Source organism: Tiliqua scincoides, chromosome 2 (genome assembly GCF_035046505.1).
Source record: "Tiliqua scincoides isolate rTilSci1 chromosome 2, rTilSci1.hap2, whole genome shotgun sequence".
In the NCBI taxonomy this organism is placed as follows: Eukaryota; Metazoa; Chordata; class Lepidosauria; order Squamata; family Scincidae; genus Tiliqua; species Tiliqua scincoides.
In genome coordinates this window covers 57,553,065-57,577,873 of record NC_089822.1, presented here as the reverse complement: position 1 = coordinate 57,577,873, position 24,809 = coordinate 57,553,065, and the positions used below count along the sequence as shown (strand labels likewise).

General features: G+C 44.4%; 1 protein-coding gene across 2 annotated transcripts in view; it reads right to left on the bottom strand.

Annotated features, from left to right (window-relative positions):
• ADAMTS19 (ADAM metallopeptidase with thrombospondin type 1 motif 19) overlaps window positions 1-15,808 on the bottom strand; it is a 166,577-nt gene extending 150,769 nt beyond the window's left edge. For both annotated transcript variants that reach the window (XM_066615010.1, XM_066615011.1), the window contains exons 1-2: window positions 15,223-15,808; window positions 9,918-10,522 (exon numbers count right to left, since the gene is read on the bottom strand). In XM_066615010.1, the coding sequence (XP_066471107.1) occupies window positions 9,918-10,522; window positions 15,223-15,307 (690 nt within the window). In that variant the 5' untranslated portion in view covers window positions 15,308-15,808. The remainder of the gene's footprint in view (window positions 1-9,917; window positions 10,523-15,222) is intronic.
• Between the last annotated feature and the right edge of the window lie 9,001 nt (window positions 15,809-24,809).

Sequence of the window (24,809 nt, the reverse complement as noted above, 5' to 3'; positions counted from 1 at the left end):
AACTAGGTGCTAGGCAACCCACCTGAAATTGGTTTGCAACTGACAGTTTGAGAAATGCTGCAATAGAGGATTCTTCATGAAATAACATACATTACAGACTCATTAGAAAATGATATTTTACAGAAGTTTTTGGAGAATAAAACAGAAAATTGCTATTTTCACAGATGATTCACAAAGCTAAGTTTAGTCCATTTCTAATCAAACACTATCTGGGTTTGATTAGATTACATCAAGGCGTAAATCAGCTACCTGCTTTAAGGATAACATATTAATGATAAATAGTAATAAAGAATACTTCTATAGCACTTTTCAACATACAAATTCACAAAGTGGTTTGCTCAGCAAAATAGTTTCCTGCCTCAAAGGAGCTCACGAACTAAAAAAGATGCAGAAGAAACACCAGCAAGCAGTCATTGGAAAATATGTTATGCTGAGATGAACAGGAACAATTGCTCTCCCCCTGCTAAACATAAGACCACCACTTCGGATTTGCCCAGTTAGCAGGGGTTGAGACCTTGACCACCACCCAAGCACATATCTAATCCCAGATATTTAAGAAATACATTAATTATCTGGGACTGACACAAATTCTAAACATCCTTTTAAGTTTTATTACTAAGGCCTTTCCAGAGTCCACATCCTCACTCCTCATAAGAACGTAAGAACAGCCCCACTGGATCAGGCCATAGGCCCATCTAGTCCAGCTTCCTGTATCTCACAGCGGCCCACCAAATGCCCCAGGGAGCACACCAGATAACAAGAGACCTGCATCCTCGTGCCCTCCCTTGCATCTGACATAGCCCATTTCTAAAATCAGGAGGTTACACATACACATTATGGCATGTACCCCGTAATGGATTTTTCCTCCAGAAACTTGTCCAATCCCCTTTTAAAGGCATCTAGACCAGATGCCATCACATCCTGTGGCAAGGAGTTCCACAGACCGACCACACGCTGAGTAAAGAAATATTTTCTTTTGTCTGTCCTAACTCTCCCAACACTCAATTTTAGTGGATGTCCCCTGGTTCTGGTGTTATGTGAGAGTGTATAGAGCATCTCTCTATCCACTTTATCCTTCCTGTGCATAATTTTGTATGTCTCAATCATGTCCCCACTCAGGCGCCTCTTTTCTAGGCTGAAGAGGCCCAAACGCCATAGTCTTTCCTCATAAGGAAAGTGCCCCAGCCCAGCAGTCATCTTAGTCACTCTCTTTTGCACCTTTTCTATTTCCACTATGTCCTTTTTGAGATGTGGCAACCAGAATCCTCGGAACTATGAATTCAAATGTGCACACCATGTGTATAGATAACAAAATGCATAGTCCTTAAAAAGGACTCTATTCTCAAGTTGCCTGTTGCACTGGTTGCATGTGGACATATCCCAACAGACTTGTACCAAGAAAAGGTTCTCCTACATTCTAGCGGATGGATATCAAAAGACAACTGTAATTTCAAGGAGTTCAGGTGAACTTCATAATTTGTCTTGTCTGCCAGTTCAGTAAAGCCTGGAGCTGCTGCAATTTCACAGTTCACTTGTCTTCCTGCATGTGCAGCAAGACCTGGAGCTGATGCCAATTCACAGCTATTTACCAACATCAACATGATTTATCAGCACATAAAGAAAGATGTTATGCTTTCATATTAGAAGCTGAGCTTCTAGCAGCTTCCCTGAGAGTAAGTAGATAAGACTCAGAGATGCCAATGCGTTTGGATTTCACTGGTGGATGAGGAACTATGCAGACATGCCCCAGAACCTACTACATGGGAATTCATTCACAATCATCAGGAACCCCCAACCAGCTCAAGGGGTATTGTTATAATCTTTCTTTTGCCTAATGCAAAAACAGCCAACCCCAGCAGGCCATGTGCCACTTTTTATGTACATAATCTTGAATGTTCCACCACCTTATTTCAGCCCTCTCCGGACCTGCTTGGGTTGTTTCGCTGGCGCACATGATCTGCCGAGCCTCCACTCTGCTACCTTTGCCCTGCCCTGGCCCTTGTCGCTCCCATTCTGGGCTACAAACTGCAAGGAGTGCTGTGCGCTCGTGGCTGTGGAGCCAGCATGGTCATGACAGGTGATTTTGTGAGTGCCACTTTGTAAGTGTCTGTATGCCACTAGTGGCACATGTGCCGTGGGGTTGCCTGGCCTAATGCATCTTCCATGTATGTAAGGTTTCTCTTCCCTAATGCTTCCTACCTACAGATCATGCCTCTGAATTTGCAGATTCAGGACCCACAGTTTTAACTCACTATGGGTTCTAAACTTGCAATTGAGCTGGACCTGAGCTCCAAGATGCAACTGGAGATGTTCTCCAGTTGCATCTAGGAGCCTTTCTGAGGTCTGCAGAGGCCTCTTTGGGCCTCAGAACACCTCCGGATGCTACCAGAGAACACCCTCGGAGGTCCTAAGGACCAGGACTTGCATATTTGATTATCTGTGGGCTTCTGTATCTGTGGGGAGTCTGGGATATCTGAGGATACCTGTATAGCAACTGATAAGCAATAAATCTTAGTCTTACTAATACATATTGTTAGTATGGCTCTCCTTGGCTATTCTCTGAACCCAGGAGAGTATGGCAAGACCAATCTCTGGAATCAAGACATACATCCCACCTAGGAACATCTAGCAGCTTGAATCTTACATGCAGCTCTACTCCTGCATTTCCTGAGAAAAGTCTGCACACTGGGGAAGAACAAGCTGCATGATGTTCCTAGATGAGATGTACAAACTAATACCATAAACTCAATTCAGATCACAGTATGCTTGAGACAAAAGCAGTATTTATTTAACTAACTTATATTATTAGCAGAATTATTAGCAGAATTATTAGCACATAATTCAAGCACTAGAAGAAATAATACAAATATGGATGTTGCACAGGACATGAAATTTGAACAAAATTACCACAGTTTTGGAGAGTGGACTCTTACCAAAACTGTGGCAACTAGTGGTTTGTTTTGCTCTAATTGTAGGATGATCTGAACTCATGTTAATTATAAAATTTGAGCAAAGTAAGATTCTATCCTTTCTTGTTAAGTTTACAGGATGATGAATTTAGGCTAATAGTTAGAGCCCAATCCTATGGTCTCTGGTGTTGGCGCTACGCTCACAGCTCTAGCACTGGGTGTTGCAAAAGTGCTGCAAGGCACTTCACCACCGGCAGGAGACCCTCGGAAGCACTGGCGGAGAAGCCTGCACCAGTCACTGCTGGGCCTCTGTGCTGGCAGCATGCCAAAGACAAGAGCCAGCCACTGAGTGTCCCCACCGGGTGGGGGAAAGCTTTTGGGGCAGGGAAGGGCAAGGGGAAGGTGGGAAGGGGATTGAACTGGAGGAGGATGGGTAGCCAGAGGATGGATTGGGCCTGGGGGGGGGACAGAATTGAGAGGCAGCCTCTGCCACTGTCCCCATCCCCCTCCCCTGAACTGCAGAGCCAGACATAGGAATCCTTGGTTCTGCACCAGCTCAGTAGCTGGGGCAGATTCGAGTAGACCCATGGGTGCTGTTGAAGTTCTACATGGGGTAAGCCCGATCCCACAGGCCCAATCCCATGATAAAGTGGCGGCCATTTTGGCACCACTGTACCACACAGTGCCACGGCAGTATAGCTAGCATAGCTGAGGCTGCCCATAGCTTATATTGTCATATTAATATGTCACCCTACTGACCTGGCCTTCCTAATGCCTTTTAAAAGACATTAAAATGTCACATCTGGTTTTCGGCTAATAAAAACTGGAAATAGTGTTTTTCAGCCTGTGACAGTCATTCTGAGCCTGGCATAGGCCACAGGCAGATACATGTGGCGTCTGCTGGGCTCAGAAGACCCTCGGATGCAAGGGGAGCAGAGGCCTCCTTGCTTCCAGTGGGGGGGCGCATGCGGGGCCGCACAGGGGACCCCCGCAGGCCTGATCCACAGTTAAATCAAGCAGGGGATACAGGAACCACAGATATGCCCTCCCCCCCCCCATATTGCTAGAAGTTCAGGAAACTTCTCAAAGAGAGTCAGAGCACTCAGATCAGGTCTCTTTTTGGCAAGAGAAACCATACAGCATGGGAAGAATGTCCTTACAAGTACCTGTGGTCTCTAAGACCACTGAACCATGACACTTATGTAGTCCAGGTGAGAAACTCATGCTTAGCTAGCTGCCTGATCATAGTAACTGAACAGTGATGAAGAAATTATAGATAGCAATTTGTATGGTAAAAATTCAGCAACAAAAGATTACTTATTTATTTAAGAAATTTATATCCCGCCTTTCCTATGCCGAAGCAAATGCCCAAGGCGACTTACAAAGCTTTATAAAAAAAGAACAAAATACCACAACAGGTAAAAAGAAAAAAACATAATTAAACATTAATTTTAACATTACATAGTGAAATGTAAACCAAAACAGAGCAACAACAGAGTAACAACTGTCAGTGGGCCAATAGGTAAAAAAATTAGTCCAGGAAAGCAGTCAAGTCACAGCTGTGTTTCAAAGGCTCAGAGGGCAAATATCCACTCAACAACCAAATGCTAGACAAAACTGGTATGTTTTGAGCCCTCCACAAAAAGCTATGAGGGAGAGAGTAGCTCTCAGTTCCCCTGGAAGGGAATTCTGTAGTTGTGGTACCACTATAAAGAAGGCTTGGCCCCCGAGTTGCCACCCTTCTCACTTGGGACTAGAAGAGATGCCTCAGATGACCTAAGAGAGCGGGCTGGAATGTATGTAAGGAGGTGATCTTTCAAATAGTGTGGTCCCAGATCATGGAGGGCCTTAAAGGTTAGGGCTAACACATTGCATTGGAACCAGAAGCGAATGGGCAGCCAGTGTTGCTGCTGAAGCAGTGGTCCATCAAGTGCTATTGTCTAGCCCCTGTAATCAACCGAGCCACCACATTCTGCACTAACTGCAGTTTCCGAGCAATTTTAGAGGGAAGCCCCACATATAGCATGTTGCAGTAGTACTTAAGCATGGATCAGCCAGGTCTAAATGATAAAGCCAGGTCTAAATGGCTTAAGTATGGTCTCAGTTTGCGCACCAGTCTAAGCTGGGTGAGCACACTTCTAGCAACTGCTGCCACCTCATTCTCCAGAGAAAGCAGAGAGTCCAGGAGAACTCCCAAGTTGTGCACCCACCCATTCATGCAAGGGGAGTGCAACCCCGTTCAAAGTGGGTTTGCTGAAGCATTACTAGGCAAGGTACTAACAACTTAATACTGAGAGTCACTGAAACAAGAACAGAATGAAGTACAGAACCATTACAAAGTATTTGCACCCTGATTCAATGCTCCTTTATGCACTTTCTCCTTGCACTCCACCACTGATATCCAGACTTTACCCTTCGGCTCCAGGGCACCTATAAAGGAACAAGAAGGCATGGAAGAGAGCAGGATATTACTATCTCCTTGCATCTAACCCTAAAGAACACAGCAAAGGCCTCTTCCTCTCCATTTAATATTGGAAATACCCATGTTAAAACCAACCAACCTTCAGATTCATAGGAGGCAATCATTAAAGCTTAGGACTCTTATCACACTGAACCTTCAGACTGTCCTGGACTTCTGTGGTAAAATGAAGTAAATTTTTCTGCATTGTCTTTCCATTTGACATTTCCATTGATGTTCTCTTGGACAATTTTTTTCTGATGGTAAATCTGATAGCACCTGTTTAAACATATCTACAACTCAAATGAGTGATAAATTAAAGTAAACAAAGAAAAGCCCTTTGAACTCTGAGACCTTTCAGTAAGAGATTATTCCCACTCAGGTCCATGCCTGCACGAACAAAAATTTTCTTGCAATTTTTCTAAAGCCCAAGTGTACCACGAAGGCTATATGGCAACACCATTCAGCAATTCTTCTAAAAAAGAACAAGCAGCAATCACTAACATCAGGAAGAGCAAGAATTTCAAAAGTCTGAATGAAAATTGAGACTTCCACCTTACTTTCTGAAAGCCCCATCCTTACATGTGGTAGAGCTGCATAATTTTTCCCTTGCAGAAATGTTTAGATTTGACAGACTTCAGATGTAGGAGGAAAGGCTTCAGCTGGCAGCTATCACCACAAGTTATGTGTGCAGCAGTTCACCAGATAGATCAATATAATCTATTATATGATACCAGTAGAAAAAGATCATTGACGGTGTAGAATAAGTTCACCGACCTGCACCAAGCAGAGCAATACTTGAAACAACATTAGCTTATTGCATGCAAATTTGCATGCAACTAGAAATTGCATGCAAATTATCTCTATTGTACATACACAGTGCTAAAAAATTGGAAATGTTCCTATAACCTATCTTTGTCCTAAACGAATTTATCTAGCCCTTACTAAATCTGATACAAATCTTGCTGAGAATATGGAGAGAATGAAGGCAGATTAAAAAAAACAAAACCCTAGATCAGCACTACATAACTTTTATAAGTATGCTGATATTAACAAAGTAAAAATGAAAGGTATTCACATGATTTCCAATTATGTTCACATTTCTAGGTTTTGGCTATTCTTTCATAACCAATCTCATTCACATACTGGAAATGTTTTTATATAAAAGAGCACCAACTATATAGGTGTATAAAACCTGACCATTTTCAGAAGTTTAAGCAAATTTATTCTTGGGTATCACCCATGAGATCTTCCTCCACAACAGTTTGAATCTGAATTAATTGCATCAGGCAAGTTTAACGACTGAAAATACTGTATTTTCACCCTATTTCACTTTATAAATTTCTATCGTCTGGCAATTCCATATGTTTTAACAGGAATAAACTATACTAACTCAGGTTCTCTCAAAAAGCTGGCAAGCTATTTTCAATGTTATTGGGTTGAAACCTGACTTTGGAATGAAAGCTTTATAGCTGTAGCACTGTTGCATATATTGCAGCCAGCAAACCACAAAAAGCATTTGAGATGCCACTGGCTCTCCTTGGTTACATAGCCACTGTCAATAACACCCCTGGTCTTATTCTATATAGTTCTTCAGGCATGCACATTAATAAAAGGCAAAGAAAAAAATGCTTTTGTTTTAAATCATTCCAAGATTTTACATCATTCCAGCTGCTAGTACTGTCTCTACCCACCCTTAAATATCCTGGGACATTTGTTCGTACCAGAAACCACTATTGCCGTCACTGGGTCTGATGGTGCAATCCAGGATTAAATCTGCAGAAGTCATATCACTAGTGAACAACCATTACCAACAATTTACTTCTACAATCAAGGATTCAGAGGTTGTTTCAGACATGACAGGTCTCAACACACAGCCAGATATAGTAAAAAAGCAATCCTATTCCTCTCACCATGAAGTTCCAAGTTAACTTGGGGCCCGAACCTATCCAACTTTCCAGAGCCAATGCAACTGCAATCCAGCCCCAAGGTAAGGGAACAAATGTCCCCTTGCCTTGAGGAGACCTCCATGACTGTCCCACCACCACAGAATGGAGCACACACCCTGTTGGCAAGTTTGGTTCAGCAAACTGGAAAGTTGGATAGGATTGGGTTTTTAATTAATTTACCCTAATCAAAGCCTTCATTAATCAGATCTCAGACTACATTTACTGAGCTGGGAATCAGATTGCTAGCAAGTAACCAATAACAAAGGAAGGCTTTTTTCCTAATTTCCTCACCCCCTTCATCCATCTTCAGGTACTTATTCAAGTCAGACTGACTAAAACCTTAACGCAGACTCAGAATTCTGGGCTACAGTCTTTTGACTAACTATCCTTCCAGATGCCTCTCCTTCCTTCATTTCACACAATCTGCTTTGCTGTTGTTCCTCCCCCCCCCCATGCATGGATACTGGAAACCGAGGGAATGCAGTATAAACAGTGACATACACCCCACCCCCTGCGCGCCTACCTTTGACTTTGCAGTAGTGTTGCAAGCATAAGTATGTCTTGATTTACTTTCTTGCTAAACTGAAGAACAGAGAGCACACACAATGAGCCTGCACACTGTAGAAAGGAAACAAACTGAACATTCTCCTGGTTCTTGTTCACGTTCAGTTAGTCGCCCTCTAGTGTGCACTCCGATTGCCTGCATGCTCTGTTCTTCAGTTTAGCAAGAAAGTAAAAAATACGCAAGAACACACACTTTGTACATATAGGACCATTGAGCCAAAAATGACTTCGAGTCCCGAGTCGAGTCTCGAGTCCCTGGCTCCAAATCCTCAGTGGAGTTCAAGTCTTTGATTAACAGGACTTAAGTGCAACTTGGGACCGAGTCATGGGACACGATTGCAAAAACTTTTGCACCCGAAACTGGCTATGAAGGCAAGGAGGAGGGGCAGCTTTACACCAGCAGCCAGGTGTCTGAAGAAACATAGTGTTTTGCCCCCACCTCCAGAAATACTAGTGCCCATGGGTACCAATTGACACCACCTCAAGTACCACTGATGGTAAGAGTACCACTGGTTGAGAAACACTGTGCTAGAGATTTCAGTTTTGGAATACAGGTGGGACCTCAGTACCCACTGCTTTGGTATCCACTGATTTGACTCACCATTGACACCAAGGTCCACCTTTAAATGCCTTGTAACAAGGAAAAAAGCACAAAAAACTCATTTCCTACCTTCGTGCTGTTAGGCAATTATAACTTCATTCCACTAGATTCCATTATTCACCTCATCTAGTGGCTGAATGAGGTATAACATCTATACCAATGCATTCTGGAGTGACAATGGAGGTGCAAGAAACCTAGAAGTAGGTCTTTAAAGTTATTTTTCCACTGATTTGGTATCCACTGATTTTTTTAATCCAATAGGGGTTTTGGAACAGAACCCCAGTGAATAACGAGGTAAGACAATTTTGGGGGGCTAACCCCATAATCTTCAGCCAGCCACCTCAGACTCCTAGTCACCTACAAGCGAATTCAAGGTAGAAGCAAGAATCAAATTGGGGGCATTCTGATTCAGAGCTCAGTCTCTTAGCCACTATGCGACATGACCTCTCAAATTAACATAGAAAAGGGAATGAGGTAGGCTGGGAGAGAAGACAAAAAACAAGGTTGCGGTCCTATACAAACTTACCTGAGGACGCAATCCTAAAAAGGCCTTGCACTGGGCCACCAGTGTGACAAAAGTGCCATAAAGCACTTTCACACCACCAGGAGAGGAGGGAGGCTGGTGCACAAATGTGCGCCGGCCTCCGGAAGCCAACATGGGACCTCTGGAGGCCAAGGTGGGCAAATAGTGAATCCATGCCAGCTGCTCTAGACCAACACAGGGGTCTGAGGGGGCATGGAGAAGGCAGGAGGGAGGTGGGCGGGTGGGCCCATAGGCTGGCAGGGGGTAAGTGGGGGCAGGGCCAGGATATGGCACTTGTGCTGGATCCTATCCTCGTTCCTGGGCAATCCGGGGCAGCTCGGTTCTTGAGTGGCCCCATTGGGGCTGCTGCTGCTTTACCTGGGATAAGGGGAAATGATTCCCTTGCCCTGGGCTGAACTGCAACTGGTTCCCACCCTGCCTTGAATGCGGAGCAGGCCTGTTCGTCTACCTGCTCCAGGGCAGGTTAGGATTGGGCTGTGAGAGTAAGTCCTGTTAAATTTATTGGAGCTTACTCAAGAGTAAACATGCATAGGATTGCACTATATGGCTTACATGCACTCTTACCCAGGAGTAAATCCTACTGCTTAGAACAGAATTTACTTCTGAGTAACTTGTATACGGTTATGCTGCAAGAACATGACTAAAGAACATTACAGTGAACACATATAAATTAGGACTGCTATCCTATATACATTTGCCTAGGATCAAAACCCACTGATTACAATCGGTCTTACATCTAAGTAAACATAGATCAGATTGTACTATAAGGAAATGAGGAAACAGAGAGAGTAAAAAAAATTTGGGAGGAAGATATTTCTGGGGGGAAAAAAGGATAAAACAGAGGAGAATAGGAAAAACAGACTGGGAGACTGTTGTATACTGTAAAACTTACCAAACCACCACAAGTGCTGAATGAAGCAAAGGAGCCAGGGAAATGAAGCACAGATCCACTATAGTAACACAATCTCTCTGTCTGGGTCTGGGAAGAGTTTGGGAGACTCCTCCTCTCACTCATAAGTCGTTCTTCCACTGCAAAGCCAGGTGCCAGGAAGCGGCTGTCCCTCTTGAGTAGCAGATAGAGCTCCTGAGCAAAAGCTGGTATCCTCAGCAGCACCTCATCCCCATCCTCTGAAGAGGAAAGGGGTGAAGGAGGTAGTAGCTGGGTAGTAGTATTAGATCCCTGAGGAAGAGGAGACCAGTGATACAACTCCTGAGATTCATATTCATCCTCTGAAACCTCATCCTCTGAAGTGTCCCCAACTGGCTGCAGCTGCCCGTGAGATGATGAAGAAACTGAGCGGACCTCACGGGAGCTACCCACTCCCTGAATGAATGCAGAGGTAGCACCAACGTTGCTGCTGCTATTTCCACAGTTTCCATCAGTGCTGCTGCAGCTGCCTCCTGCACCACTGCCTCCTGCGGGTTCCTGCTGTCCTCTGCTCCATAATGCTGGATAGACAATTTCCCATTCCTCAGAGTCTCCCAGAGGTTGCAGACCTACAGGAGAAATCGTAGACCTATATTTAAAACTCAGACCTGGCCCAAGGGGCAATGGCACCTGAAATGCTGGGGAAATTCTCCCCCCCCCCACTGCTGCTGCACCTCAGAACACACACCCCTGCCACCTCCTCTACTTCCATGTAAGAGGAAAGGGAATAGCAGTGACCCTCTTTGACCCATTTGCCACTGCTGGAGAAGGAGAGAAGGTGATCGCAGTACTCTTCTGAATCAGGAAACAGCATCATCATCATGTCTGTGGCTTCCCCCTCCTTCTACTCCACCATGCTGGTGGCAGGCCTCTCCCCACCTCATCCCGCATACCAGCTTCCTTCTCCCTGCTTTGCTGCTGTATGTTTTTAAACAAAGCAACAAAGTGGGATCAGAACAAAGAAGCTGGGAGAAGCCAAAGTGAGGTGGGATTCTCCCAGCTTCCTTGTTCTACCCTGCTACAGCATTTGATTTAAAAACATACAACAGCAGAGTGGGGACAGGAGGTCAGTGGGCAAATGAGAGTGGGGTGAGATAACCACAGAAATGGTCAATGGGCACAGCTCACCTCACCTTATGGCTGTGCCAGCCTCTTTAAACTGTAGTCAGAACCACCCACTCTGGTCATATATTTCCCACAATGATACATCAATATGGGTGCCAGACTTAGGATATGTCCATTTCACTTAAATGCATCATTCACTCATATCCCTACAGCTCAGCAGTATCTACACAGCATATCAGTACTACTGTGTATGCAGTATACATATTTTTTAACATTCTGAACTCCTTATTGCAATATAGTATAGCAATTACATAGCTTAGAAATTGAGCAAAAAATCAGCAGGTCCCTAGTCTGTTATGACTGGGGACCTCACTAGATGGCCTCAGGTAAACTGTCTCTCAGCCTCAGACCAGCAATATGAGAATAGTAATATTTATTTATTTCAAATATGTATATCTTACCTTACCCCTCCCTATTAAGAGACATCAAGGGAGCTCACAGAATTTTTGCTACATACCTGCATTAATAGAACCCAAAAGTAAAGGGGGTGGGTGGGAATACACCTCTGTGACTTTGGGCCCAAATCTATCCAACTTTCCAGCGTTGATGCAGCCATGCCAACGGGGCATGCACTAAGTCCTGCAGTGGAGGGGCAGTCATGGAGGCTTCCTCACGGTAAGGGAACTGCACTACAGCTGCAAAGGCACTAGAAAGTTGGATCAGACTGGGCCCTTCTTCTCCTCTTCCCCACAGAGCAACTGATGTTTCTTTGTGAGAGGGAAAAGGGCAGAGTTCAACTTAAAGTTACTTTACATTGTAGTGATCACTAAGAATTACAAGAAAATGAATCCCTCTTATAATACTCTAAAAAAAAGTGGTTCTCAAACTGGTGGGTTGTGACCCATCAGCTTGTGTAACAATGCCCCTTTAAGGGGCGGGGACAGGGGGAAAGTAGCAAAGCGATCCCCAGGATCCCACCCCATCGGAGGGAGTGGGCTATTTTTTAACAAACCATACATGCTCCCAGGGTCCAGGGGGTGTGGGAAGCCCTGCAGAGCACTTGCAGGCTCCCCGTGGCTTCTAAACAGTGAAAGTTCCAAGCGTAACAAAACAGGAAATTCCACTTCCGGTTTAATCGCACTTGGAACTTTCACTGTTTAGAAGCAGCGGGGAGCCCTGCAAGCGCTCCGCAGGGCTTCCCACACCCCCTGGACCTTGGGAGCACGTATGGTTTGTTAAAAAATAGCCCCCTTTCCCCCACAGGGGCGCAATCCTGGGGGTCGCTTTGCTGCCCCTGCCCCGCAAAAACTTACCCCGGGAGAAAATCTCCCGGGAAGTTTGAGAACCACTGCTCTAAAACATTCATTTTTGTCATGCAGACTGTGATTTCAGATATTATGAAGAAATATTACTAACCATTAAGAACAGAGTCAGGTGCATTGAAAGCCATCTATGCTGAGTTAGACCATTGGTTATCTATTCCATGCAGTACTGTCAACTACAATATGCTGAATTCAGGATCCTGAGGCTTTTTCAACCTCTCTGGAGATGCCAGAGCCTGACCTTCAATATGCAAGCATGTGATCTTCTGCTGAGTTACAGCTGTCTCCCCAATTACTTGGCAAACCCTCTTATGAACATGCCATGAAACCAAAAGAAAGCATTCATCACATTGCATCGATCCTGAAGACTCAGTGTTCAGCATGAGTACTAGGAGAGATTACCTTCTCCCTCCCATTGTGAATTTCTCTATAATACATATCTCACACAAAATGAGGAAAATACTATACAGTACTGAAAATTCCTTCACTCAGTATAAAAGCCACACATGGCAATACAATGACCTCACTACAAACAAGGAGCTGTAAAGCACCACACAAGTTGCAAGGTGAAGCATGCAACGAAGTGATGCACAAATTGCACTGTATGGAAGATACAAAAGAGTTTCTCTCATATTTTACTGTTTGGTGCTGGGCATGGAAGCAAACAACACCAAGCAAGTAAATGCAATTTACTGAAACACTGAAATTATTGACATTGAAAATTTACGTATAGTTTTGATCCACATTTTTAAAAAAAATTAAAGAGTCCTGCATCCAGAGACTGGATGTCCTAAATCTCAAACACAGGAATGTGAGGAAGCACATGACAGACAAAGAGAAAAACATGAACTTGTCCAGCAAGTACTGTATATTATCAAAAACTGTTGCAATATATGACTGTATACTGTGACAGGGTATACTATTACCCAACTAATACATGCATAGTTCACAAGGGAGAGGATGTAGCGGAGTGGCTGGCCATGCGTTTTGCATAAGAAGATCCCAGATTCAATTCCTGGCTAGGAGATCCTGTCTGAAACTCTGGAGCAGGGCTCTCCAAACCCCGGTTCATGGGCTGGATCTGGGGTTTGGAAAAAGCCCTCTCCCCCAGTGAGGGGTGCTTACCATTCTGCAAGCCTGTGGCCAGGACAGCTTGAAAGAAATGCAGCACCACAGCAGAACCTGAACAGGATATCACTCATGGTGTTTGTGGGGAGCTATCTATTTTGACCCTGGTCACCGTAGTGCTGTTTCATTGCATAGGACTGCATTGCTTCGTCCACTTGTCTTACAGTCCTTGGCATCCTTCAGTCTCGGAAGACTATGGTATCGCACTCTGAATGGTGGTTCTGGAACAGAGTGCCCTCTCCAGTGCGCGAAGCCTGGGATACTGTCTTACAGTATCATATATTTTTTCTGTATGCTTTATGTGTACTTTTGTATTTATGTCTTTTAAAGGTTTAAATAAATAAATAAACTAGCAGAACATAAGCGCCACTTGGGACAAGGAGGGTTTTTTAGGAGCTGGAGCAGTTTCCAGTTTGGGGACCACTGCCCTAGAGTGTTATGTCAAGTTAGCATAAAGTGCTGGGCTAGATGTTCTGACCAATGTTAAGGGAGGGGCAATAGTTTAGTGACACATTATATGTTTTGCATAGAGGAAGTAGGGCTGCAGAAAGACCCCTGTCTGGAACCCTGCCAAACTACTGCCAGTCAGCTTCAACAGTGCTGCCTGCAGAGTTAGACTGACCAATGCTCAATATTAAACAGCTTCATTAGTTCACTTTTAATGAGCTCTTTTATCCTTCCAGAACACTTATACAGAGTATGTGTTCACAGACCTCCTTGTGAATCATATAAATGAACCATTCCCAGTGAGTACAGGCACACATATTCTGAATGTCATACAAAACACATTCAGTAGAAATGGATATACTGTATGAGAGCATATTCTTAAAAACTGTGACAAACCAAGATATTGCCCTATTGGGACTGCTAAGGAAGCCAAGAAGACAATTACTTGGAAAAGGCTTTCAAGGGCCAGAAAAGGGGATCCCATCACATTTCACATCAGTTGCTGAAAGCAACACTTAATTTAACCACAAGTTTGATTTCTCAATGCTTAGAACGTCAATTTTGTATATAGTGCATTTGCATAGTTACCTTCAATCTGGCTGGGGAAAATAACAGTCTCTGAGCATGAACAGAATGCCTTAAGGCGCACTACATTCTTCCCCCCAATCTCTGGAATTCCCTCTGAATATCTCAGGAATCCTTGCCTCATAACCCCAGAAAGACTCGAGCCCCAGCACTTCTTTTATAAAGTAAGACTGACTGACTAAGGGTTCAATCCTATCCAACTTTTCAGCACTGGTGCAGCCGCAATGCTGCCCTGAAGTAAGGGAACAAATGTTTCCTTACCTTGAGGCCTCTGTGACTGCCCCTTCCCCACCAAAGAATGCAGCACATGCCCCATTCGCATGGCTGCACTGGCACTGGAAAATTGAATAGGATTTGGCCCTTACTCACATACACACCCCCATTGCTCTGGGACCAACAACAGTGCTTGTTCAGGATGCAGCTCTCAAGCAAGAATTCATATAACCCATACACATGTACACACACACAACCCACTGCCCTGGAGAAAAAAACCAGTGCTTGTTCAGGATGCAGCTCTCAAGCAAGAATTCTCCAACCCACAGTCTTCACATGTCCTTTGGTGTCACGTTGTTCCCTATCACTAGCATGTGGCCCCAGCTGCCCTAAGGTCCCCAAATCCCCGAGCCTCTGGGGATCTATATCTATTTTAAGAAGAGAAGTTTGCAGAAGAGAACCTGAGAGGGGTGAGGAAGGGGGGGAGAGGAAGAGGAGGGTGAGATTACCTGAGGTGAGCCCACTTGACAGGACGCACAGCTGATAAAAGAGGCAGCAGAGCTGGCTCAGCCGCATCCCCGTTTTCTTCTCCATCCACTCCGGGGGGGAGGGGAACCAGCAGCCCCCCTCCCGCGCCTGGTGCCTCCTTAGCGCTCCCTGCGAGGCGCGCTCCGACGTGGAGCCTGCGAAGCTGCCTCTTCCCCCAGCTTGTGGGAGGGAAGAAGCGGCGAGAGGGGAGCTGCGGGCTTCAGAACCGGGAGCGCAGGCGGCAGCAGCTGCAGCACCGCCGAGGAACCGCTCGCTCCGCGCTGGGAGGAGAGCGAAAGGCGAAGCCCCTTGGAGGGAAACCTCCTCAGCTCAGCCAAGAGAGGTCAATGGAAAAGGACGGGCTGGCTGGCTGGCGGGCTCCTGGGGGAAGCCCCAGGCTCGCCCCTGCGCGGGGAGGAAGCGTGACCTGCCTGGGGGAAGGAGCCAAAGGGGCGGAAAGCGGCAGGAGGTCCCAGTGCAGAGGTGGTGGCACCACGCGCGCGGGCCGGCGGGCGCGCGCCTCTCCCGGGCAACGTTCGATCCCCGCGCTCGGCGAGTTGCTGGGAGCTCTCCCTGGGTGGGAAGTAGGCGGAGGAGGACTAAAAGAGAAGGCGAGGGCTCCCCAAACTGCCGCCGCCGGCTCCTGATTGGCTGCTCGTGACGCCCTATTTGCATACTTCTCCCCCCCCCCTTCACACACATGCACACGCAGCCGGAGGTGCAGGTAGGTAGGAACCCTGCTTGGAGAGGCAAGGGGGTGAATGAGCGGGCGGTGGCAGGCTCCTTTGATGGCCCTCCCCTGGCAAGGGGGCAAAGAATGTGATTAGGCACGGCAGCCTTAGCTCTTGCACCTTCTGGAGAACCTTTGCACCCCATCAGACTTGGTCCTGTGACACAAATCCTTGCATCACACGCACACATACTATGCAGATGCACTTCCACAGTGCAGCAACATCTGAAGTATGCACCCTGTACATTGCCAATGTAATGCCGTATATTGAATTAAGGCCCAGCCCTGCCCAACTTTCCAGGGCTGGTGCAGCTGCAATGTAGTCCCCTGAGTTCCATTGCAGCCCCCCTCCCCAATGATTAGTGTCTTGCTGCTTAGAGCAAGCAGCTCCCTCGGTTCAAACCCATTTTGCCTGGCTCCCAGCCTGCATCTCTGTGCAGTAAGCTACAAATGCCCTGCTATGCCTGACTGCTGTTGCAGCTCCCTGTGTCCGAGTCCCTCCACTAGCAAAGGGTATCCTTCCAGCTAGTGAATGTCCCCACATGGATTCAAACCCTTGCCATTCAGCAACTTGTATGTGTGTTTCATTTGGCTGACCTCTTCTGAGAGAGCATTCTTTCAAGTCTTCATCTGCTGTGGTCAAGAAGGGCCCTGCTTTTTTGGGTGTGGGCATGGATTCTAGCCAGTCTCTGCTCTCCCTCTTCCTTCATCCCTACCATGGGTGTTTCCAACCAGTTATGTGGGTGCAGAATGTGCCAAAAGTCAGGGCAAACCCTTTGACCAGGCTGCACACTAGTCAGGAGAAGCATCTGCTTTGGTTTCTCTGAGAGAGAAGAAGGGAGGCATGCGAGGCACTGGAAAGAGATGGCCCAGCCTGGCCCCAACCCACCCTGCCCTTTGACCCACACCTCAGTCTCTGCACAGTGTCCACAAGGATTTCACGGGTTAGAGCAAGGTCCGTTCCCCCCCCATCCTGCAACCTCCAGCACCACACTCACAGCATATGCTGATACCAGTCCCAGAAACCACATGCCAGAATGGACTGGCCATAGGTGTGCCTCTGATTGGCATTGGCATTAACCCAACCCATCACACCACCCACCCATGCACCAGGGGAGCTGCATAACCAGTTCCTGGGGTGACACTGACCAGGTGATGTGGGAACACTCTCAGTGGTATCAGGACAGGCAAGCTGCCTCTGGCACAAGGGTCCTGGCACCAGCTTCTGATTCTCATCTGGTGCATCCAGTCATACAAGGCAGGAGAGCTGGAGCTCAGCTGCCCCTGGACCTTGCAGATGGACCAGTTCTGGTGGAAGGCTGCCTTCATGGCCTTTCTCTGACCCCTCAGTTGCCCCATGGCCATGCCCATGCAGCCTGGTTGGGCCCAACCCTCTACCTAGGTGGGGTGGAGTGGCCACCTCATCCCTCCAATCAGGTAATCACTGCACCTAGGGATTTCATTTTGAGTAAATATATTTAGGGTTATATGAAAAAATATACAAGTTATAGGCACAATGCAGGGGTGGGGAAGGCCCAAGATTTGCACCTACATCATGATTCATCTTGAATCTGCACTCCAGTGTGAATAGGCCTAGAGGGACACACAAAACTGGAAGCCCATGCTGGATACCAAAAAAAGACATCCTCCAACATTCTCTTAAAATACATTTCAATAGCTTCTTCTCTCCCCACACTCTGATGTGAGGCACTTCAAATATACCATGTCATCTCCCTCTATGGGGTGTAATTTGATTCCAGGCTCCCTCTTTGTCACCACTACAGATTTCTCCATGGAAACCTTACATGCCTCACCCTCCATCAGCCTAGGAATGATTAAGACTGCAATCCTATCCACACTCTCCTGGGAGTAAGCTCCATTGACTATAATGAGCCTTACTTCTAAGTAGACAGGCATAGGATTGGGCTCTAAGTGGCTAGTAAGACAATTAACAGCACAATCCTATGCATGTCTACTCAGAAGTAAGCCCCACTGAGTTCAGTGTGACTTACTCCCATGTAAGTGTGTATTGGACTGCAGCCTAAGTCAAACTGCTAACATCAGAGAGATAAGTACACCCACTGAAAAGTCATTAAAACAAACACTTTTTGTTATGTTTGACTATTTTCTCTAGTAAAGAAAATTATTGTATTTTTAAGGGAAACCAGAAATCACTGGATTTTTTAAAAAGAGAGGATGTTTCCTTAGTAATTAATGGTTGCAAATATAGATCCTAAAAGGCAGAAAAGGACTGGCTTTTAAATATAAGCCAGCCAACCACCCAAACTTGCTCCTAATTAAAAAATAAAAACATGTTTAGACACCAAGGCAGCAAAATGTTGCTAGAGGCTTAGTCTCTGATCTCTATTTCAATAACCATTTAAAATGTAAAACAAGGGTGTGTTATATCAAGCACAGTAGCTCCAAACAATATTCTTTATTACTGTTTTGGGTTAGTGGAAGAAATTACCATAATGTGTTTCCCCTGGTAGAAATTAATAGCACCCTCTTTCAAAGCAAGTGAATGGCAAAGGAAGTTTTAGCAAATAGGGCAAAGAATTTAAAATAAGGAAGACTTTGTTCCATTAAGAGCTGTAATATAATGCTCATGGGGTAGTGGTCTATATGGTAAGGTAGTGAAATATTATTACATACATATGTTGCTCTGTAGTAGAATTAGTGAAAGGCTTACAGCACAATCCTATGCATGTTTACTTAGAAGTAAGTCCTACTATGCTCAGTGGGGCTTACTCCCACATAAATATGCATAAGATTTCAGCCTTAAACATCTGCAGCCTCTAGTTAAGCAGAAAATGAGATGCTTAATGGTGGAACTGAGAAGGGACTATGGAAAGTGGCACAAACAATCCTATATAGAATATTATTGTTTTAAAACATTTACTGATTTTTAACATATAACAAATATGAACATCAACAGAAAAAATAAATCAAAGTGAACTAAAATTTTAAAAAAGAAATATATGTTGTTCCAAAAACTCAGTGACTGCTAAAACAAGTTTTAATTTATTGTTTTGTTATACCTCATCCAGCACTTTTCCTGTGAAGATATTGTATAAAGTAGGGGAGGACATTTATACTGAGCACTGAAAAATGAAATAAATTAGGCTCATTCTGTTCATTTTTAATCCATTCCAAAACAATAGGAGGTCTGAATAAAATGAATTCCGTGTGGTACTGGTTTCATTTGGTACTCTATTCGTTTATGTTAAGGGGGTATTGCCATGTCACACAGAAACAGCAGTGTGCATTTTAGTTAACAAAAACTTTTCAACATTTTAAATATACAGCAGACAGAACACCAGCACACTAGTGCACACCAAGATGTTTTGGGTGCCAATGCCTTTTTCCCCCTCAGGGCAAATAGCTATCAGGGAGATATTATCCAGATTGGGACCATGGTAGGGGACAGAGGGTTAAATCACCCATTTTCCCTCTCCACAGCCCCAAACTGTGAATAGACCCAATCTAGCTCTATTTTCTGAATAAAAAACAAACAAGTTAGCCCTAATCATGTGCTTAACATAGAATATGATTCCCAAGACTCCACTTTAATTATTATTCTTATTCCTTTATGGAGCAGTGTTGATGTACATGGCACTTTACATGGAGTGGGGGTAAAAACCTGGACAGGTCTCTGTCCTGAAGACTCACAATCTAAAAGGGACACGAAGGAAGCAGAAGAGAAAGTGAGTAAAGTGGATGTTCTGAAAGACTGGAGAGGTATATGTAAATTCTTTACATATAAGTTTAGTCACAGTGCAGAATGGGGACCAGGGACTTGGGTCAGAGTTCATGAAGAAGGTAGGTTTTGAGGAGGGATTTTAAAAAAGTAAGGCTGCAATCTTTTGCACATTTTTCTGGGGGTAAGCCCCATTGAACAAAATCGGACTTCTGAGTATACAGGCCTAGGATTGCTCTGTAAAGGAAATAATATCATGGAGGAATTGTGGGAGGCACAGAAGTGGGAATGAGGCCATCTGACTAGCACCCTTCCGGCTGGAGGGTCAATGTGGTACAGACATTCAATGTGGTGCAGTAGTTCAAGTGCCAAACTAGGACCAGGAGGCCGAAGTTCAAATCTCCACTCACAGAATGAGCTTTTGCTTTTTCATGTTACCCAATTCACATCACGTCTATTGTAAGGCTAAAATGTGTGGGGTGATTCCACTCTGAGTTCTTAGGAGAAAGGGAGAGATAGAAATCTAATAATAATAGGTAGGACTTTTCTGCTAAAAGTAGTATTTAAAATTACAAGTTGCATACCGGATGCAGAAGAACTTGTCAGATTTTAACCCTAAGAATCATTCACCAACTGGCAGATGGTGGTCTAGTAAAGAGCTTCTGCTCTAGCATCAGACATCCAAGATGTTTACCATTCTTTGAGGAGTGATATATGAAGCCAACTGCCCTACAAAACATTATGGACATCACATCATGCATTTACCATGTGGAGACTGTTTCAAGTGGCCTCCAAGCAGTGATCATAAAATGCAGAGCCACCCTCAAATAGTCTGATGGGAGGCATGAATCCTTCCCTGATCTCAGTGTAATAATTGATATGTGTTTTCTGAGCAAAGAGGCAATACAAATTATGAGTTCTCATATACTTTTACCCCTGCATGCCTTACAGTTTGCTAAGGAGGCCCCAATTACAGAGACCCTCTCTTCTGAAGTAAGACAACTGGCCACAAGGAACAGAGCCTTCTTGGTGGCTGCCCCCTCATTGTGAAATCAACTCCACAGAAAACCCTGCAAAAGTTGCTCTTGGCTAAATTGCATTCAGCTGGAGAAGGCATAACTTTTCATAAGGTCTTCCCCAAATAACTGTCTTTGATTTTAAATAACCAACTTAATCCCTTTCTGCCTGGCTCACAGGTGTGCACATTTGGTCCCTGTTGTGGATATGAAACGTTGGGCAGAAATGGCTTATTGATTATTTAAGTTTTAGTGGTTCTATAGTGGTTTGTACATATGTATGTGTGTATGCTGCATGTAACCTTTTGCTGCAAAACAAGGTTGAGGTTGAGTATCTCTTATCCAAAATGCTTGGGGCCAGGAGCAATTGGAGAAGGGAGCAAGTAAGAAGACTGCAACCTCACAGATTAAGTGAAGGACAAGTGAGAAAGAGATAGTAAGATATTCCATAGTGCAAAACCCATGGGACAAGGAGGCACACAAGAGTATTGCTTCCTAACACAAACTTATTCCATGGAAAATGCCCATTGCCAAGTGGGATTCTCACATTTGGTTTGAGCCTTAGTTTGCAGAGGGGGAAGACAGTCAGATGGTAGTGTTACAAGCAATCCTGAATATCACAAAGCCCTCAATTTAAAGGGATTGATCACCAAAATAATAAACAAACACAAAATGAAAAACATCCTTTGATTGCTTTTGATGCACTCATGGAGATTTTCACTCACCTCTAGTAATCAGTCAGATCTCATGCAACAACATGTCCTGCCTGCAAAGCAGCTTGTATACTATCTTACTGAGAATTGTGAGGTGCTGTCTGGGCTGCATCACAGACAGAATTTTATTCCCTGTTACCGGTTCTGAGCTATAAGAGAAGGTAGTTCAGTGTCTTTCCCCTCCACCAATCGCAAGTGGTGTGAAAAGATCTTTCATAGATAGCTATGTCTTCCCAACAGGGCAAAAATATTTGTCATGTCAGATCACCACCCATCATACTTCCCATGGCCTGCTCTTGTTGCAAGGTAGTCTAGATACCATTATGCTGTAAGCATTGGCTGCTTTTTAGCAACACATTTAAGAGCTGCCTAATTTTGGATCACTTTGCTGTCACGCCCAAGGCAAGGCCTTGTATCCTCATAAGGCTGGCCTTAACCAAGAAGGTTGGTAATTCTTTAAGGACAAACAGTCATATAAGGAAATAAATGGAGCAGAGTACTGCTAATTCAGGGAAAAGACAAAGAGCAAGGTATAGACAGCACCACCCTCTTCCATTATTTTCAGGGACATAAGTGAAACAAAACTTATGCAAACAGAAAAACACCCAACAAGCCAAATCACAGACTAACTTCATTTGTTTGACTGTCCTTTTGGCAGAGCCAATGTGCACTGTCCAAAGAAAGTTAGTCATGGCTAACAGCCCAAACCTGAGCTGCCCGGAGTGCAGGGCTTCTGCGGTGGTGAAAACGGCTGCCACGGCATCCAGTGTGCCCCGGGCAGCCACCGCCGCCTTCTCAGGAGAAGGGGACATTCATCCCCTTCCCCTGAGTAAAGGAAGTAGCCCTGCGCTGGGGCTATTTGATTCTGAGGCAGCTCTACAGTACAACATAGAATCCAGTGCAGCAGAGCTCCACAGGTCCTGCCCCTCTCCCTCCCTACTCCCTCTTCCTACCACGCCTCCTGCCTGCCCTCCCCCCATCCCAGACAGTGTGACAGTGGAGGACAGAGTGCCTATACCTTTAACCATTGTAGAGAAGAGGTAATTTTGACAGCTGCAGCTCAACATGGAAAGAAGGGTTTAAAAAGAGCACTGCATCTGGTCACCCTGGCCCTAGAGCATCTCCTGTCCACCTCCCCCCACACCCCCACTCACCTCTTCACTACCCAACTGTCCTCCAGTCTCCCTCCAGCACTGGCACAATGCATGCTTGTGCTGGGCTAGCTTTGGTACTGGGCTGGTGCTAAGCCCCACAAATGTGCCTTACAGCACGTTTGCAACAGTGCGCGATGGCACTAAGCCGGAGCGTAAAGCTCAGGATTGGGCTGTAAGTCCCATTGAAATAATTAACTTGTTCATAAATTTCAGTGGTGCTTAGTCATGGCTAGCAGTCTTTGGATTCATATTCAATATGAATACACAAGATTTCTTCAGTTTGGTTCTGGAATTCATGGGCCCTATAAATGTTGATCTGGTATCATGTACTTACTTGAGTTTCCTTAAAACATTTATTTAATGTTTTATTCCCCCCCCCCTTAATTCAGCTGTTAATTACTTCAGCAGACACTGCATAAGTGATTGATTATACCTTTGAGAGTTACTTAGCACTTGGGTCCATTTGTGTGACATTGTAAACATTTTAGTGAAAATATGCCAGATCAATAGAAGACATTTTTGCCTGCTTGGATTATTCTTGCCACTTTATGACAACATATCGTATGTCTGCTCAGATTAGAAACAAAAGCACATGTCTCTTGATTCCTAGAGAGCCATGGAAATAGACCATGCAAAATGCAAGTTGAACTGCACACTTTTTAAGATTTCAGGCAAATGTGAATAGAGAGCATTTGTTATCCTAGATTGAAAGTAGAAATGTCTCTTCATTTTGTAGAAAATTGTGCTCTCCATAGAACTGCACAGTTAATCTTCATGGCCAGTTAACTGAGTTTAGACTGTAATACGATACTGCTACGAACATGCTCAAAGTGGAGGGCTTATAGAAAGTGTATGTATTCAAGACCACTTCAAAAAGATTTTCTTTAGTGAAGCTTGCTTTGGAGCAAATCAGACAGTAATAACTAAATTCAGTAGTGGATTCCTGAAAACCTTTGGGGCAAGGTAGCTGTCAAAACTACCTTGAGTTTAATACTTCATTTCTAAAGTGTTGGCATCTCTGATTCATGGTGCTGTAATTGTAAATATGCCCTGTTAAACCTCATGGTAGTGTGACCCTATTACAAGGCTCCAAGGCTTGTGCAGTGAAGTTTAAATAACACAGTGGGATTTTCTCTTTGTAAATAACCTGTAAGCCATTTCCCAAAGTCATACTGTGAAGTTAATCTAGGTCTTTATGGGTGGCAGATGTGAATAAAACTACATTGACAAGTACACTATTTTTGTACCTTTATTGGCAGAACTTGAATTGACAGTATTGTTTCTCTCATATAATACCTTCAGTCTCCAATTGTGTAGCAAATATCTATGACTGATGTACTTTTTACTGAATTCATTGAGCCCAAATGCATTCCCAGTAAAGAACTACAAGCTTCCACACAACCAATGTAATCTGAAATGTTAGAGTGTCTGTTTTCCTGGCCATTGTCATGCCTCTCCCGATTTAACCCATTTCTGCCCAGCGCACAAGTGTACACATTTTATCCCTGTTGGGTATATGCAATGTTGAGCAGAAATGGCTTAACCAAATAAACTGAGTGGGCCAGCTTGCTAATTCCTGATCAGAGCCCAGAATCTGGTTCAGCAAAGATTTACTGTGATTCTCAAAATGGTGTGAACAGCAACCCACTGACACTTGACACTGACACAGTGACAAGTGAACAGCTTGACACTGACACAGTGACAAGCAAAGAACTGAAAGACATTTTATAGCTGACATTAGAAATGTTCTCACTAAATACAGATTATACTTTCTGAATCATATTCAAACTGTGCACGGTCATAGAATAACACTCACATACAGACTTCCTCTCCATTTTCTATCACTCACTCCAAACTTGTGGCTGACTTCTCACTTGATTTTTTTTGGTACTTGAGTACAAATACCCAAGTATTTAATTAAAAAAAAAAAAATCTTGTAGCAGTTTTCAGTAGCAACATAGTTTGAATACTACTTTTCTCAAAATATATCAAGTCTGGGGATCCAGACTTTTCCAATCACCAAGCAGGTGATGGGCTGGTTTGGGTTGCTTGTTTCTAATCCATCCTCCTTTGTCTATCTGCTTTCAGGGCCAGTCATAACATTTTCTGTCATATTGTATAAGCCAAGCCAATTCTCCTACATAATTTTTATTGTTAGCACAACTCTTTTCTCTATTTGAAGCTATGCAAAATGCTAAACATATGAATAGCCTTATGATTTATGCAGGAACATTCTGATACATTTTCTCTATTGC